General features: G+C 36.8%; 1 protein-coding gene across 1 annotated transcript; it reads right to left on the bottom strand.

Annotated features, from left to right (window-relative positions):
* Nucleotides 1-7920: 7920 nt before the first annotated feature.
* Nucleotides 7921-14736, bottom strand: LOC126965098 (uncharacterized). The gene is made up of 2 exons (XM_050808562.1): nucleotides 14725-14736; nucleotides 7921-8679 (listed from the first exon to the last, which is right to left on the bottom strand). The coding sequence occupies exons 1-2, from the start codon at nucleotides 14734-14736 to the stop codon at nucleotides 7921-7923; spliced, it is 771 nt and encodes a 256-aa protein (XP_050664519.1).
* Nucleotides 14737-19261: the final 4525 nt, after the last annotated feature.

Here is a 19261-nt window from a genome sequence, read left to right as displayed (position 1 = left end):
ATTAAGGCTGGGGACGGAGCCAACGGCCTTGAGAAATCGAGCGGAGCTAGGTTACCTCGTACAAGTCCGCCATAGTTTTAATTCGGAATTAAAAACATTTTTAGTTTATTACAAACATAATACAATTTTCTTTACAAAACTAATAAAACTATGTCATGTTAAATATTATTGGTGTATAATTGTAAAAGTTAGGGGTATTTTGGTGATTTTTTTTCTTCTGAATGAATTTTCTTGTCACCATTTCTGTAGATTCATAATTATTTTTTGTAAAAATATAAGCATTATATAAACCTTATATACACCGTCAAGAAATGGTTTCAACTATGCGCTATTTTTGCGATTTCTTGGGATAGCAGCCTTTTAAGGCAGAAAAACGGATATTATGCTAGTTATAACTCAGTTATATGTTTCCTTGCAGGCTCTCCTTTTCACACGAAATTGCAAGAAATATTTGTGTCAATTAAATATTGTATGAAACATTAATTTGTCTCATTTATCCAGTCTTATTCTGTAACTACGAACTTTTTCTATCAGGACTTTTCTCTAAATGATTTCAGAGACAATTATGCTCACCGTATTTTCTTTTTCAGGTTGCTATTTAAAGCCACTGTTCAGGTAATATGTATAAATAAATTTTAAATGTTTTTTAAAAATGGCTCTGCCATCAATAATACTACGCCACAGCTGAATATCTAAATGATCGGACAGCTTGGGACTAGAATATGATTACTTTATAGCAATGACAGTACAATATTGTATAATTTATTAAAAAAGAATGCTGGGAAAGTTTCTTGCACCGCTTCCTCTCTATCATTTTGTTTCTAAAGCGGTAGTAGTATTAGAAATGACATCAAAAAGAATTCTAAAAGAATCAATTTTCAGAAAATAAATGCCTTTTATGCCTTTCATGCCTAAAAATTAAAATAATAAGGTCTGATAATTTGAACTTAAGTAAACTTATTATAAGAGGTGTAAGGGAAGAACGGATCTACGATCATTCCTGTCCCAAACGGAATAGTCTTCTACACGTGCAGCAAATTCACGCAAGGAAGCTGCAGTGGTGGTTCCAGGTCTACCGCTCTCCCCTTGCTTGATCACGAACGAGGCACACACCTGTATGGGTGACAGATCAGAAGAAGCTTCAGTAACCTTTGGGCTCAAATATCCCCAAAACAGTTTGGTGCAGAGAGCAAAGATAAACCACTGATTGTCATGCATGAGAAAACAATTCTCATACAACAAATACACAGGAACAAAACATTAAGTCAAGAGCGTATCGACTGAGATGTCTTAGCATAATTAACATGTTTCGTGTTCAGTGTAAAAAGAAGGAAAGTATAATAAGTTATTATGTTGATTGAAAAATCAGTCATATAGACCCCTTAGAGCACCTACATCAAACCACAGGGCTCTTTTGAACCGGAGGCCGGTAAGATTATGTATACCACAACGGCGCCTATTTCTGCCGTGAAGTAATAAAGTGTAAGCATTATTGTTTATGTCCGAAGGGCGGCGTAGCTAGTGAAATTACTGGGTAAATGAGACTTGACATCTTATGTTACAAGGAGGCTCAATTGTAGTGCCGATCAGAATTTTTGGGATTATCAAGAATCCGGAGCGGCACTACATTGTAATGGGCAGGGCGTATCATTTACCATCAGCTGAACGTCCTGCTCGTCTCTTCATTCTTATTTTCATAAAAAAAACTGACTTTATAACAAAAATTTCAAATCAATTTTGAGTAACAATTTTGATTGGTTATTCCCTACTTGCAAACGTGGATCTCCGGTAAAAGTAATTCCAACACGTTGATTAATGGATTCGAAGGATTACACACAAATAAACTTTATTTAAAGACTTATTATTATAACCGGACTAATTGGGTCAATTATTTATTAGAAATACAAACACGTCCGTAAAATATTTAAAAGAATAAATTGAAAACTCGTCCAATTAAACGTTAAAACCGGATTTTCCTTTTTCCCACACAAACCGTAGGCTGGCTGAAAATGACTTAAAAACAAAAGAGGAGTTTTTGAATTTGTATTTATTAAATATGTTTGCAACCTCTACACTTAGATAATTAATACGTCTAGATAGAGCCTCTTGCTGTTAGACAACCGATGAAAACAGGCCAGTAACATTAGTTTAGTGTGAGTGACAAGTTACGTCTTAGACTCGCGATTTGTATGTCACTTCGTGTAAGTGTGCTTGCATTGCTCAAAAAAAAATTCAGTTTTCACAGTTTATTTAGACGTATAAATGATCTAAGACTAGAATTTGTGAAAATATTTTTGACCAATTCGGTATCTTTAACAATAAACAAAGAACTCCTACACTAAGTGCCTTTTCACATGCATACACTGCGACCGTGTGTCGCCCGTGCTTATCCATTATAAACACGGTTTTGACGCGGCAACCATCTTTGCAGTGATGTATTGACACGGTCAAATGAATACGGGCGCAAAAATGCGACGTAATCAGTCTAGTACCATGATAATGCAGCGACCGCACCCCTAGCCACCGCCGGGCGACCGTGCGTAGGCCTTAGACCATGTACATGTGAAAGAGCTAGCACGGGTGCTTGCTTTAAAGTAGAAGAAGATTCCAAAAAACTTTTCCAAAATTATTTTAAGATATATTATTTTCATTCGTTAAATACCTTTTTAAAGCCTCATAAACTGGGATGTTTTATGACAATAAGGGACGAGACGAGCAGGATTTTCAGCTGATGGTAACTAAAACGCCCTCGAATAACAATGTAGTGTCGTTCAGGATTCTTTAAATTCCCAAAAATTCTGATCGGCGCTATAATTGCGCTCGTCTCCTTGAGACTTAAGAGTTTAAGTCTCATTTACCCAGCCATTTTACTAGCTACGGCGCCCTTCAGACTGAAACACAATAATGTTTACACACTACTGCATCACGGCAGAACTAGGCGCCGTTGTGGTACCCATAATCTAGCCGGCAACCTGAGCGAAGTAACCTCTGACTGGTAAACCACTAACAGAGTTGCGATTCTTATACTTTTAATGTACATTCTTAGTTTTCATTTGATATGTGGCATAATATAGGTTCTTTGAATGTATTAAAAAACTCTTAGAACTTAAGCATTTTATTCAAGTTAAACAATGATAATACCGGCGGCAGACGGGCTCATTCCCATATACTATTAAGAACATTGAATATCAGGTATGTCTGATGGTAGATCTGTAACATAGAATTCAATTTTTACTTGGCAGAGTTGGATGTATGAAAGGAGAGTATGCGAGCTATTCGAAACTCTTCGTGTAAAATCTCTACTTAAGTGTGATCACTTAGGATTAGTCCCAATGACGTCCTATACACATGTTAGGACATATCATTTGCAGTCTGAAAGCTGAACGGCAAAAGTGTGCTTAAAGACAATGTAAGCACCGTTTTCTCCATAGTCGTGTGTCAACTGTCATTGTCCGAATCAAATCTGAACCGAATAAATGTTTTACTGCTTTCTTATTATTGCTGCTTTTTCATCAATAATATTTTTAACACCTATATGATACTTGTTATTTATAAAAAATGGCAGATCGTTATTAAATACGAGAAACAGGAAAGGTCCTAGTATTGAGCCTTGAGGTGCGCCCATTGATACGATAGAATCAGAGCATTGTTTCCATTTACATTTCCGATTCTTGGACTCTCTTATAGCAATACGCAATATATATTAGAATCTTATTATGGTGTAATTTGCGTCAGTTAGTGTTTTTATGCGACATGATATGTCTTTATGTATAGAACGCCATTGGTTAATCCCCATAAATTTTCTCTTCTATTTCTCTCGTCCAGCTCCATTTGCTATACAACAGCTGCATACCACGTACTATTAACGATAATTTACAATACATAAATAATTTATAATACCGACAATTATCACTTCTATTAACATTTTATACTGTATGTTTGATTATTAGTAAACTTACATCAGTTAGAACTCGTAGACACACAATCTTGACGACAGTCCGTATTGCGACTGGACGTGCTGTACGAGTTAAAAGTAAGAAGACTAACTTCCGAGCTCTAGGATCCCAAACAGAATCCCAGTTGCATGAGTATAAAGCCAGCCTTTCACGTTCACTCTGAGAATAAAATTAACATTGCCTGTTACTTATATACCACCCTTTAATTATAGCATCGAAAAATAAAAAGGAGATTTTTATTTTTATAGTGCCGCTCAGAATAGTTGGGTTTTTCAAGAATTCTGAGCGTTAGGCAAGGCGTATCAATTACCATCAGCTGAACGTCCTGCTGGTCTCGTCCCTTAATCTCATAAGACACTACCAATTTGAAATATTGTTTCTTAAATGATCTAAGAAAATTTATTGAATTAGGCGTTACCTTGCGGAAATCCATAATGTACGCGAACATTTTACAAAATTTTATTCATCCAAGGGTTACAAATTAAGGGTTGAAAGTTTATATTGGAAGCTCGTAAATTTTGAAGTACATGCATAAGACAATGAAGCGTGATTGTGTTTCACTGATATTTAATAAGACAAGTATAACATGATATTAATTAATTCTACTTACATGGTTTTCACAAGAAAAAATATTAAGAGAGTCTACTAAAATCAATATTTCTAAACTAAAAGCGATAGATTTTTGTGCATAACGGCACTGCTTATTAAAGTTAAGATAACTAAAGACAACAGTTTGTTATAATTAGTAATGTCCCTCACATCTGTGATTAAATATATAAATCTAGTTTGTACCACAGTTTATGGACGGTGCGGAACTCGAAATTGGGGTTGAGCAGGTTATCAACTGTGAATTAGATCCTGTAGCTGGAACCACCGCCTGAGAGTTTAACATACTAAGATTTACGGTCGATGCGTCACTCGGACGGTTGGCTCAGTTGGTAAGAGCGCTCGGACGGAAACCGAGAGGCGCGGGTTTGAGTCCCGCGTCGTCCATAAATTTTGGCATGAATTAAATTTTTGCGAAGTAAAGTGCTCGAATGGCGACCAGGTACCGATGGGCGCAGTGTTGGTAAGCCCCCCACAAGATGGACAGACGATCTGGTCAAGATCACCGGAATACGTTGGATGAGGGCAGCGCAGGACCGATAATCATGGCGATCTTTGGGGGAGGCCTTTGTCCAGCAGTGGACTCCGACTGAAATGATGATGATGAGCACGTTATCAACTGTAAAGTAAATCCTAATCCTGCATCACCCATAAATTTTGGCACAAATTAAATTTGTAAATATAGACTCAATTAAGATTGTAATTGTATAAATATTGAAACCAATCACCGTTTCCATGAGCATATCGCTGTAGTAACAGGGTATGCTGCTCACAGCAATGCCTCCGATGATCATAGTTATGAATTCTATACTGACTTCACCTTTCTTAAATGTCTGAAACAACGACTTATTTTATTACAATTCTATGCCACTTAAGTATTATTATTAATAAGGTGTTTTCGGTTTTCAAACTCATAGGTACGTCTATCGACGCCACTGACGTCCACTATATACCACTGGACTGGCGGCTGCCAAGGTGCTTTTGTGCCTGTTTGATATTCACCATTTTGGCGATGTTGGCCATGTAGCGAGAGTCTGCGTTACTAAAACTAGTGACGGAAACCTCAACAAACATCGATAGATGGTGGGAAACTATTTACAAAAAAAATGTGTGCTTTATTACGTTGATTCTTGAAGTATAAATAACACGGAAATCGAACGAAATTAATTCAAAATGCAAAAATTCTTCAGAGTATTGTACATTCCTTCGCAGCCATTTGTATTATACGTCATAATTAGTTTTCTGGACGCTCGCGAAAGGCGCTTCAAATAGGCACAAATAATTTGCTGTCAAACAAATGGAACCGCCTGTCTATTGGTATTTATACAGGTCAGTGATCGACGTTTTATAAGGTTGGCAGCACTCTTGTGATTCCTCTGGTATTACAAGATAGTACGGGCTGCGGTGACCATTTACCATCACGCAGGGGCGTGCATATCATATAGGCAATTAGGCAGTGCCTACCTCGTTATGAACCTAAACATCATAACGTCTGGAATTCCACAACCGCGCGTTTTGTTAGAAATTTCTTGCCACGCACAGCCACTTTGTGGAATCAATTACCGGCTGCGGTCTTCCCGAACAGATACGACTAAGGGACCTTCAAGAAAAAAAATACTGCCACCTTAAAGGCCGGCAACGCATTTCTTGACACACCTGTTGTTGCGGATGTCCATGGGCGGTTACCTCACCTCTCCCCATCCCGTAAGTCTCTTGCGCGTTTGCCCCTTCTTATATATAAAAAAAAAAAAAACAAATATAGAACCAGTGTAAAATTACTTAGTTTAATTTAGTTCTGTTATTCACACTTCTATTGAACACGCACTTATATTTTTTTTCTTACTCTAAACATTTAATACCAAACCTGCCTAGTTAGAAAACCAGTGCACTCCCCTGCCATGTTATGCTCGTTTGTTTTAATAATAATAATCACTTATTCTTAACTGCTAAATTTTATTCAAAAATAGTCGATAAAGTTTTAAAATTGTGTCAAAATTAAAAAAATAAATCTGTATAAAGTCAACCTCTGATCACGAAACTTGTTATGTTTAAAAAATGTGTTACTACATTTTATCGCCTTATTTATTGAAGTGAAACTTCTAATGCGACTTCTAACATGGTTGCGTTAAACTTTAAACACACACATGGAGTTGGTATGAAAGCACTGTTGCGTTAATTTCAACAATATATAGTATTCGAGGTTCTCAAGGGTACAGAGAACGAATTTGGGATAATTTTTGAAATCCAAAATGGCCGCCGCGCAACATTATGATTGCAACAAAGGATATCGTATCCGAGGTTTTTGAGGTGCATTGTCACGGTTGACGGCAGTAAAGCGTATAATTGTCTGAATGTTTGCCAGCTTAGTGCCATCTATTACCACGTAGATGAGATAATAACAAACTTTACTAACAGACTATTGAATACCTTGCTTTTCTTAGAATTTTCGAAAAATATGAATAACATTTATTTTTGTCAGGAACTAATGATAAAATTAAAAAAAAACTTTTTAAAATTATTTTGTTTTTAGAAATTACTATTTATAATTTACTATGTATGTACGATTTCTATGAACATTTTAGTCAAATAAAGAATTTTACTCCAACAGAATATAAAATTTTGATTCTTAAGGTATAATATTATTAAATAAATACAAAATTTTGTCTGTCATTATCGGCATACTTACAGCTATCACCTGATACATAGACACCGGTAGTATTATACCCACAGCTTTAAAAAGAGTTTCGTGCATCCATCGCAGGCAAATATTAATCGAATCTACAAAACTAAAGAATATACATTAGTTTATTATGAGTTTCTAATAAAATGTGTATACATGACGGCTGCTATCCCAATAAATCGCCTAAATACCGCATAATTGAAACCATTTCATATAAAGCTTTTATTTCTACAAAAATGTATATGTCTACAGAATATGAGAAGAAAATTGATGTTTTCTTTACATTTCTATCTATAATAGACATTGCGGAATAAAATCACCAAATTAGCCCTAATATTTACAGTTGGAGCCATGTTAATCATTCAGTCTAGATAAAAATTGTCACCAATACTATTAAACTTGACATAGTTTTGTTATTTTTGTAAAGACAATTGTGTTATGTTTGTAATAAATTATAAATGCTTCTAATTATGAATTTAAACAATGGCGATCTAGTGCGAGAGAGGTAACTTTCCTCTTTCGATTCCTCAAGGCCGTTGGCTCGGTACCCAGCCTTAACGATCATTAAATCTCACCTAAATGATTGTGAAAATCTATTCTCGTTCATTATCTAAAAGACAAACAGGTACTTCGATCCATTATATAATTAATACTTAACACCATAAGACTTAGTAAATCTTACCTGTATATTTTCTGAAGATGTATTGCAGCTATTTTTAAATTTTCAATTGGAGTTATATCGCTCTCCTTAGAAAATGTTTTTAAAACTCTTTTTCTTACCAATTCCAGTTGACCACACGAATGCAGCATAAAAATAGCACCCAATGGTGATATTGACATATACATGAACAACGCGTAAACGTCAAAGAATAAAAATAACGAAAAAGAAAATAAAAACACTTCGAATGTGTCTTTCCTTGATTCTATTACATCTGGGAACGTAACTTCATAAAGTGAATAATATTGAAATCTCCCATTCACACCCGTATACATCATTAATATTATTGCTTTCAATGGAAACAGTACTGTCACACATCCAGAAATAGAGAGCCAAATGTTGATAACATCTTTTCCTTTCTTTGCATACTTAACTACTATGTCATAGTCGTCGCGTGGTAGATATCTAGCGCGTACAAAATCTGCCTTCATTTCATCTATCATATCACTAAAATTACTTCGATAACATACAAGAACACAGTAAAACATTGTGATTACAAAAAAATTCAGACATAGGCATCCATTTGCAGAAGCTCGCGAGAAATCTTTATTTGCAATGTCATGAAAAGTGCTGTAAGATAATAATAAAAATGCAAAAGTAAATAATCCATATAAACAGCAAATCTGGCAAATCCATTTAAAATTTCGCGGCACGTTTGGGTGCAATCTACTAGCTTTCATAGCAAACAGCATGATCTTAAAAATCCTTTCGAAATTAATCTCAGGTAGATAATTTTTGTCGACTTCAGCCATATTGGGGAGAAACCTGTCAGTTATGTTACTAGTTTTTAAAGAAGGCAAACTTCTACTCGGTATTGACAAATGGATTGAAATGTTTTGCTTACACTTAAGTGTAAGTATTCAAAACATCTTCAAGCAATATTTTACTTTAATTACAAGTTGTCCTCACAAATTAAGTAATCATTTCACGTAATTACTAATACAGCGTGTTATTTAAATAGTAATTAATAAAATTATTGGTCTCGATGTAGTTTTGTTTTACTTAGAGTTCCATAAGCCGTTGTTATAATAGCTGTCGTTTGATTAAAATTGTTCCTTTCTTAACACTTAACTAAATTCCATCTTTCGATTGCAAGAAATGTATCCATTTTTGTTTATTTATTATGTACCTTATTTGTCAATCTTCAAATCTTTTTAAAATATAGAGCTCTGGTTCAAGCGATGCATTGTGAAACTTCCTAGGAAAACATTTCACAAAAGGTTCATAACATTGCGATCACTCGTAGAAACGTCTTACGGCCGTTCCCAATATACTATCTTCAGATAGAGATATATTACTATCTTTAACTGTCAGTAATTAGCTGTCCCAATATGCCCGATAAGTCGTTATTATCGCCTTATATTGGGACACGTGAATTGCAATTTCCATACAAACTTCTATCGCTGGTAAGCAATACGTCATCCCATTGACAGACAGTGTGTGCGGAAAACTTATCGACGGTAACTCAAGGTAAGTTTTTTGGGACAGAAAAGTCAACGATAGTTACGATTTTTATCTCAAGTAAGAGATAGACTGAATATTGGGAACGGCTGTTAATAGATTAAGATGATAGACGGGAAGTATTTTCTTTTGCTGGTGTGAATTTTCACTGCTTTTTCGGTGCCTTACGACTTTTCACGTATTCATGCTAGATAACAGTTATTAAACCAGCATTAAGTTTTTAAAGTGAAACTTTTATTACATCGTCTCAAAACTTTTTCGTCTGTGTGTTGCATGTCGCGTGACGGTCGGGCGGCGCTTATAGTTCGCAGCAGCTGACCGCGTAGTGTATAGACTATTACTCATTAGTACCAGTGCTCCACGCTATTTTGTTTGTTTTTTTCAGTGTTTAATGTAAATTATCATTTCAATTTTTCAAGTATAAAATTAAGATTGATAAAGCGATTTTTATACCCTTAATGGATTATTATTCCAAAAAATTTTTGTTAAATGTCTATAATGTGAAAAAAAGTTTCACTTTTACCGTGGTTTCATAAAACCACACAATCGTTTGTTTTAGATAACTATCTATGTGTCTGTTTTCACATACTTCACTTTTGGTTTTTAATTATCTCTATCTTTTTAAACTAAAAACTAAGACAGTATTAATGGAAGTGTTTTAATCGTCTTCCATTTTAGTATGTTATAGTGTAAGAACTGAATTGTTCCACACGGCAGAAATTTTACCAGCATTCTAAATTCTAAATTTTTGTTTGCTGCAAGAGTTTTGAAAGTTATCTCCAGTATTTTACAAAAATATTCATTCTGCAGCTGTTACAGTGTTGAAGTGTTGAGTTTTAAAATTCGTTGAAAGGTATAAGCAACATTTCGGTTTAACTTTTATGTGAAGGGCAATAAAATACATACAAGATATTTAGATAATTAGCAACTAAAATATTTAATTAATGTAGTCATAATGTTATATGAGTGCCATAGTAAATAATCTTAGGTGAAAAAATGTTTTTAATTTTAAAATAAATAAGGGAATATTTTATTATGGATAATACGCACCTAACGAGACATGCAGCGATTATAAATACGTTAACCTTAGATTAAAGATTGGTCTCCGTTACACTCTAGCTAGATACCGCACTACCTAAGAACAATAACTTTTTATTACGGTAACTATTAGATGCTTTTGTGTGCGTGGCGTCTTGACACTCAATGGCATCTTTCCATCATTATTTTTACAAAGTTACGCCAGCGGTATCTAGTTGGAGCGCAGCGGAGACCAATCCTTAATCTAAGTATTAGACATATTTCTGTATTTATTTATTTCTTAATGACAAAATCGATTAATCGATTATTAATAACTAGTGGTGTTGCGGAATTTAGTGGACTGTATGCGCTGGTTCAAATTAAGGAGGTAGGAAATAACTATATACTTAAATTAGGATTATATTGTAATATGGCGGAAGGAAGGCAACGTACCTACCTTGTTTGATGAGCTCGTTCTGTCTCCAGCTGATCTCCAAGTAGGAAACACTATGACTAAAACTTGACACATACACAGGTATTTAATTAATTTATAAAGTTAGTGCGGTGATTGCGCGAATCTCAATATAATGCGTGCGGTGTCACTCAGCGGCACTTCGAAAGCAATAATCGTCCTTCGATTCACTTCGCGTAATTAGCGGATTTGAAGGCTTTTGCGAACCACTAGCGCCATCTCTATGGCCTTGTACGCTGCCATTAGGAAATGGAATATAGAAGCGGTAAAGAGGATACTGAAGGAGGAGTAGGATAATAAGAAATAAATATATATAATATAAATACATATATTCCGCGCAACCATTCCCCCCGGGCTTGAAGCCTTGCCTTCAAAAACTATTATGCGAACAAAAGTAATCGAAATCTTAACCTAATCCTAAACTAAGCGAAAGTAACAAAATTATTTAGGTAGAGGACAAAGACGTACTACAGGACGCAAATATGAACCTATAGCAGTGCGCACGCGAACAATTCGAGTAACATTGTTTGATCCAGGAAATACTTCCTCGACTAGCCCTAATGGCCAGTGAAGCGGCGGTGCGTTATCAACCTTTATAATTACGACATCACCTACCTCGATAGGGTTGGTTGGCTTGTTCCATTTGCTTCGCATTTGAAGGGTATGTAAGTAGTCAGATTTCCATCGCTTCCAGAAAGACTGAACAAGCTTATCAATTAAATCTTGTCTCGAAAGCAAATGTAACGGCCCTTCCTCTATTTCTCTAGCCGGTAGGTAATTTAGAGGCGTAAGCGTTAAAAAGTGAGCCGGTGTTAACGCGAGCGGTTCTGAAGGATCTAATGAGATAGCGTGCGACACAAAGGCCTAGAGTTCATTACTGCCTCGATTTGGGTAAGTATAGTGCTAAACTCTTCTAACGTTAAAATTTGGTCGCCTACTACACGATATAAGTGAGTTTTTAGGCTCTTAATATTGGTTTCCCAGTTACCACCAAAGTGACCGGCAGTTGGGACATTTAATGACCAGTGGATGCGATGCTCAGCTAAAACATGACCAAATTCAGTCTTGAAATGTTTTGACATTAAAAAGTCGTGTAATTCTGAAAGAACACGTTTAGCACACACGTAGTTTCCTCCATTATCAGAATAAAGACGCGAAACAAAACCACGGCGTGATAAAAATCGTTTAAAAGCCGCGAGAAAACTGGCGGTGCTTAAATCAGTAGCACATTCGATGTGCACTGCGCGAGTGGTTAAGCATACGAAAAGGCACACGTATGCCTTGGTTGGACGAATTCCACGACCGCGTGACATAGTCACCTTAAAAGGGCCTGCGTAATCCGTTCCCGTATGTACAAAAGGCTTAACAGCTGGCGTAACTCGACAAGAGCGGTGATCTGCCATTTCTGGAAAACTCGGCTTAGCATTGAGTCGAAAGCAGGGTAAACATTTGTGCACCCGACTACGAATCAAATTACGAGCGGATAGAATCCAATATCTTTGGCGTAGTATAGACATCAAAAGATCCGGGCCCGCGTGGCAGTTCAACTTATGATTGTAGTCAACTAAAAGGTTTACAATGTGACCCTTTCGCGGAAGTATGATAGGGTGCTTATTGTCAAAACTTAGATCAGAATTCCTTAAACGACCTCCGACTCTAATGAGTTTATCCTGTGTAAATGGTTTGAGGCGTTGAAACGCCGGACTACAACATTTTCCTTTCTGTAAGTTAGCTATTTCGTTAGGGAAGTGAGCGCGTTGAACTTGACGCCATATTAAATTTTCAGCGTAATTTAAATCTGACGCAACGATAGCTTCACGAAGCGGTAATAACTTTGCAAAACGACATATAAAAACTACACAGCGTAGAAGCTTTGACCAAGATGAAAAGCGATCTGCAAGCGACACGATCAAGTTTTCTTCCATAAATTCAGCGGTGACATGAAAATGATTCCTTTCTTCAGGTGGATGCGACACTGTCGATGGGTTAAAAGCGATAACTGGCCAATGATCTGGATTCAATTTAACCCATTCGGGACCACAGAACCAAAGCGGATGATCGATTATTTGTGCGGGGGTGAGCCCTCTAGATAAGCAATCAGCGGGATTATCAATACCTGATACATGATAAAATGTATTCACGGGAAGGTCATTTTGTATTTTAGTTACACGATTAGCCACGAAGGTATCCCAACGATGGGGCGAAGAATGCACCCAACACAAGGCAACCGTTGAGTCCGAAAATGCGAAAATTCTATGAATATTTATGCGATTATTGCAAGCTTCCATTACCTTGGTAATCAAGTTACTTAATACAAGGATTGCACAAAGCTCTAAACGTGCGAGTGATATGACTTTACGAGGCGAAACTTTCGATTTAGCAATTATCAAATGAAATTCATTCTCACGCAGACCGACACTATCTCTAACGTGGAAGTAAACTACGCCACCATAGGCCTTTTCACTTGCATCTGCAAATCCCACTATGTTTATAATGTCACCAGCAAAGATGCCTACATGCCGTGGAATCTTTATTTTGCTAAGTAAAGGAAGTTCCTCTTTGAAACGATACCACTGTTGGAGAATATGTTCAGGTGGTATGTCATCCCAATCACATTCACATAACCAAAGTTGTTTAATGAGAAGTTTTGCGTATAGGACTACAGGAGCTACGAAACCCATAACGTCCCATATTCTAGCAACACAAGACAAAATAGTGCGCTTTGTACAAGACTCTGCGGGTGTACTAATTTTAAGACCAAAGCAGTCTGTAGCGGGAGACCAACATAAGCCTAGTACTTTATGTGGTTCAGAATCATCGAACTCCTTAACTGAAGAGAGACGATGAGACGGCGGAATGGAGTCTAAAACCCTTTGTGAGTTGCATGTCCATTTTACGAGATCAAACTGGCCTGCCTTAAAAAGAGCAATTACTTCGGCTGCGGTACTAATAGCTTCTTCATCACTATCGACACTATACACAAAGTCATATGTATATAAACCTGTATCGACAGTCTCCTTTGCTCGCGGGAAAGACGCACCTTCGTCCGAAAGTAGCTGCTTAACAGTACGAAGTGCGTGGAATGGACTAGACGTTAATCCGAAGCAAACGCGGTTGAATTAATATGTCTTCAAAGGTTCTTGCGGGGAAAAGCGATATAAAATACGTTGAAATCTGCGATCACATGGCCGAATCCCAATACAAAGGAACATTTGACGTATGTCAGCGGAAAAAGCGATGCGGTATAGGCGGAAATTGACCATAATATTAAATATGTTTCCTTGAAGATTCTGACCACTGTATAAAATATCATTGAGAGATACTTGTGTAGTAGTTTTAGCACTAGCGTCTAAGACAACGCGTAACCTTGACGTAACCTTGTCCTCTCTTATAACTCCATGATGCGAAATGGTATACGACCGTAAGCTCTGTGTTGCGTCCGTATCTGGAAGTACTGGCGAAATATACCCCTTTTCTAAATACTCGAGTATGACACTATCGTAAGCTTCCTTGAGCTTAGGCGAAGATAACATTTTACGTTCTAAGCAATAGAAGCGCGTTGTTGCCTTTTGCAGTGAATCCCCTAATGACAAAACATCTCCTTTGAATGGTAGTGCGACTTCGTAACGACCGTCTGCCTGGCGGGTAGTAGTTTTACTATAAATTTCTTCACATGCCGCGTCATCTGGGCACATTGGATGCGGAGCATCTATCTCTTCTATCTGCCAAAATTTCCGCACGGCAGCATCAAGCGGATCTTCTGAGCAACAATTCGATACTGACAAGCAATTATCAATACAAGCAGGGGCAGAACCGACGATGACATAACCTAGAACTGTTTCTAGAGCGACGGGTGAAGGGGAATCAGGCTGACCTTGAACCTTGTGGGACAAAAGAAGGTGAGGAAAGACTGAAGCTCCAACTAGCAAATCAATGTCTCCTGGAATAGAGTAACTATCGTCTGCCAGATGTAAATTACTAAAATTAATTAAGGCTAAATTATTAACCGACACGGTAGGTAAGCGTTCAGTTACCTTATCTACTACGAATGAGTTCATATCGAAGCATACACCTAGATTGAACCTGGAAAAGAATTTTATCATGACTGAACTGTCTATCGATTTAGTAAGACCTCCAATTCCCTTGACTACGGAACACCTGGGCTTCTGGTTTGGTTTCAAACCCAATCGTTGACACAAACTGCGACTAATAAAATTGCTTTGTGAAGCACTATCGAGTAAAGCGCGAGCACTATGTTCCCTGCCATGAGAGTCAAATACAACGACGCGTGCGGTAGCTAATAATACTGTACTATGAGTACGCGGAGCGGAATGAACACTATTCAAAAAAGTGCACAATGTCACATCTTTAGCGTTGGAGCGTTGTGTGTTCGATTGGTCGACGCCTAAGTTTGATGACGATGACGCTGTGTGGCTGACTTTCGCGGGAGCTACATAACGATTAGTTTCGAAATGCAACAGCGTGTGGTGTCTTCCTTGACACTTGCGACAGAGCGATCCAGAGTTACATTTCAAAGCGAGGTGACGTGAACTCAAGCAGTTTATACACAAAGAATTTAATTTTACGAATTTAAATCGCTCCGTGGGGTTCATCTCTTGAAACTTAGTACATTTGTACAATTGTTCATGGTACGACTTACACAGTGAACAAGCGCGCGATGAGGAATCACTAGTATTGACATATGTGTGAGTAGTCTTATTTTGTTTTACAGTCGCATCGCTACGCGAGCGATTCTTAATTAATGAATCACTGTTTGAAGTGCGCTGCAATATTTTAGCGTGATCGCGAACAAATGAAACTAAGCTTTCAAACGATGGAATTTCAGATCCACGATGTTGTACCTCGAAAGCGCGGGCGGTCTCCGGATCGAGTCTCTTCAATGCGGTATACAAAAATATAAAATCAGCGAGTTGATTGAACTTCAAGTTATTTAACGCCGAAACAGAAGTAGCGAACTTATCAAGAAATTGTTCAAGACCTGTAATACTAACAGAAGTTAAAGGTTTAAATGCGAATATTTGATCTAAATAAGCGGAAGCGAGCGAACGCTTGTCTTCGTATTTGTCTATTAAAGTTTGTAGAATAATGCCATAATTCTCGGCAGTGGCTGACACACCAGCAAACACCGATAGTACTTTTGAATCTAATCTACCTAACAAGTAATGTAATTTCTCGGAGTCAGTGAGAGTGCGGTTATCATGGACAGTGTTTTTGAAAGCAGAGTAAAATAGTGGCCAATTTTTAACATCACCATTAAACTGACACAACTGAATAGGCGGTAATTTTGGGCGATCGCGACACACTGTCGACAAGTCTTGCATTTCCGATGAAATAATTCTCGCGGTATGCTTGACACGACTATACAAATCTTCGAAAGCACACAATGGTTGTATGTTAATTGTGTACTTGGGGTTTATAGTCATTTCCAATAAATTAATTTCATCTAAAATGTTCTCGAAATCCAATCGCAAACGATCTACGGTTTCAATATCAGCTAAAAAACATTCTTTCGCGGATTGTGCTGATAAATCCTTAGCCCTCTCTGCTAATTGTTGAACTCGAGAAAATATTACATTCTTCTTAGCGTGTAAAAGCAACAATTTATTTTCACTAGCCATTTTAAATTTGTAAGTATATATATGTATACAAATGCGTAAGTGAACAAACTAAATAATATTAAAGTTTAATACAATTTAGTAAACACTATAAATCAATCAATAAAGGATGAGCAATCTATCATAACTCGTTAACTAATATTCAATGTTAACTAAGTACCTACAGTATAAGTCAGAACGAATGACCACTTACAGATGATCTATCGACGTCGCATATCTATACGAAGCTACGGGTCAGTACTAGACCGGTCATGCATTCAACAATCGTAGATTGCTTAGCGATAAGAACACTACGACAATATAATTACCTACAGGCCAAGCCTACAGGTGTCTTAGCTATGATTTAAACTTAATATTAAAGAATCATTTGTTGAAGCGGAGTGTAGGTAGGTATTTCACAGCGTGTGGCGAGACTTTATACCTACTTCGACAATGCGGTTATATTAAGACGAAAACGATGTCTTAATTAATACTTTTTACATTAAGCGAGAAGCGAATTAAGTATTCGATTATAGCGGGTTTCAACAACTATGTAGGTTAAAATACCGATCACTCGCGAACAATATATTAACCTATTACATTTGAGAATTTAAGTATTTAATAAAGTAACGATCCGGGTCGATTCAGGACCAGAAAAAAAATGGTGTTGCGGAATTTAGTGGACTGTATGCGCTGGTTCAAATTAAGGAGGTAGGAAATAACTATATACTTAAATTAGGATTATATTGTAATATGGCGGAAGGAAGGCAACGTACCTACCTTGTTTGATGAGCTCGTTCTGTCTCCAGCTGATCTCCAAGTAGGAAACACTATGACTAAAACTTGACACATACACAGGTATTTAATTAATTTATAAAGTTAGTGCGGTGATTGCGCGAATCTCAATATAATGCGTGCGGTGTCACTCAGCGGCACTTCGAAAGCAATAATCGTCCTTCGATTCACTTCGCGTAATTAGCGGATTTGAAGGCTTTTGCGAACCACTAGCGCCATCTCTATGGCCTTGTACGCTGCCATTAGGAAATGGAATATAGAAGCGGTAAAGAGGATACTGAAGGAGGAGTAGGATAATAAGAAATAAATATATATAATATAAATACATATATTCCGCGCAACCAACTAGATTCTCTCCAAACTATTAAATAACTTTTAAAAAATATTTTTAGAGTTTCTCCACCAGCTACTACTCCTCATTTTATCTCATTTTACTCACAATAAATCCTACAAAAAGACAGTCAGTCAGGAGTTTACTCCTCAAGAACGATTGTCTTTGAACAGGTACTAAATAGAATTAAGTCCAATGGAGTCGGTTACAAACAGATATACAGCAGAAGCTAATAAAAGCGTATTTATTAAAGTGGTTAGGGCATTTTTGCTGGAATTGAATAATTTAAAAATTTGACCTAACAAAACTCCTGGTAAAAAATTCTATAAAAAACAAATAAATCCTTAACGCTCAAAATATGTCAGGAAATGCCCAAACACAACTCCTGTTAAAAGCGGAACTCAAAATTCCAATTTTAAAAGGTCCATCAAGGAAGTTACATTTTGGCACACCCTAATAGGTACACACACATACACAACTAAAAAGGGAAAGGTACGCGAGAAATGATGCGCACCAAAGACGTTACTATCCCATTTGATGAGTAGGTTTTACTCTCCATATTTTTCTCATACCGGGCGCCTTATATTATGAAAATCGATTCTTAAGGAGTAAACTCCAATAATCTATGTAAAATTGATAAATGTACAAGTCAGTATCAACACGGTTGTTCTTCTTTTATATACTTATTCTTATGTTACCGATATTACCAAGTGATAATGAATTAGTGACGGGTTAAACAAGATGTTACCTAATTCTAAGTGACCTTACTTCATAAGATCATTTATATATCTAGTTAGCTGTCCTAATAGGCCTACCCGCTACAATACAGATCCTCTCAGCACTCTTGGAAACCCTAAATTCACGGACAGTACCGCAATAAAGTTTTTTGCATTTTTTTTTATTCTGATCTGATACATTCTTTGTTCGCCCGCATACTTTGCTGTTTCTCTACTGTATGGTGAGTTTTTTCATGCGTTAGTTATGGACTCCTAATCTTCTGATATCGTAAAATTCCCAAAGGTTGCCAATAATAAAGCAAAGGTCAAGCCAAGCCAAGAGAATCTTAACTCAGCTATCCTTCGACTACCCTAAGCCACATTACACACAGTTAAAGACTTAACTTTTTTGACGATTAAGCACAATTTTAACTCATCTCACCTAACATTACTTAATAAAATTTAACCAAACTGTTAAAATTTTAACCATCGCTTTACAGCTTGGTAGTCATTTTGGGAAACTCCTAAATCCTTTAAACGACTCCGAAATGACTGGGCTAAAGAGGCATAGCATCTAAACGCTGCAGAAGAGGGCTTCGTGCTGTTTATAACCTAGGTGCTAAAGAATTGTTGAGAGCAAAATTTAAATAAATACACATCTTAACTTTTGCCCCTCAATATTATATTCTTGATTATGCTATGTATATACAAAGGCCAATTTTCCATAGACTGTCATAACCATAATGTTAACACCAGGAACAGACAAACTTATGATGCCTTCTACTCGGCTAAGAAGAGTAAGTATGTCTTTTGTGGGGCGATGTATATGCTTTTACAACAAGATCCAATTCAAAACAAATGTTAAAAGGCATAAAAGGCATTTATTTTCTCAAA

Source organism: Leptidea sinapis, chromosome 6 (assembly GCF_905404315.1).
Source record: "Leptidea sinapis chromosome 6, ilLepSina1.1, whole genome shotgun sequence".
In the NCBI taxonomy this organism is placed as follows: Eukaryota; Metazoa; Arthropoda; class Insecta; order Lepidoptera; family Pieridae; genus Leptidea; species Leptidea sinapis.
The sequence above is the reverse complement of the archived record's forward strand: the minus strand, read 5'-3'. Positions and strand labels throughout refer to the sequence as shown.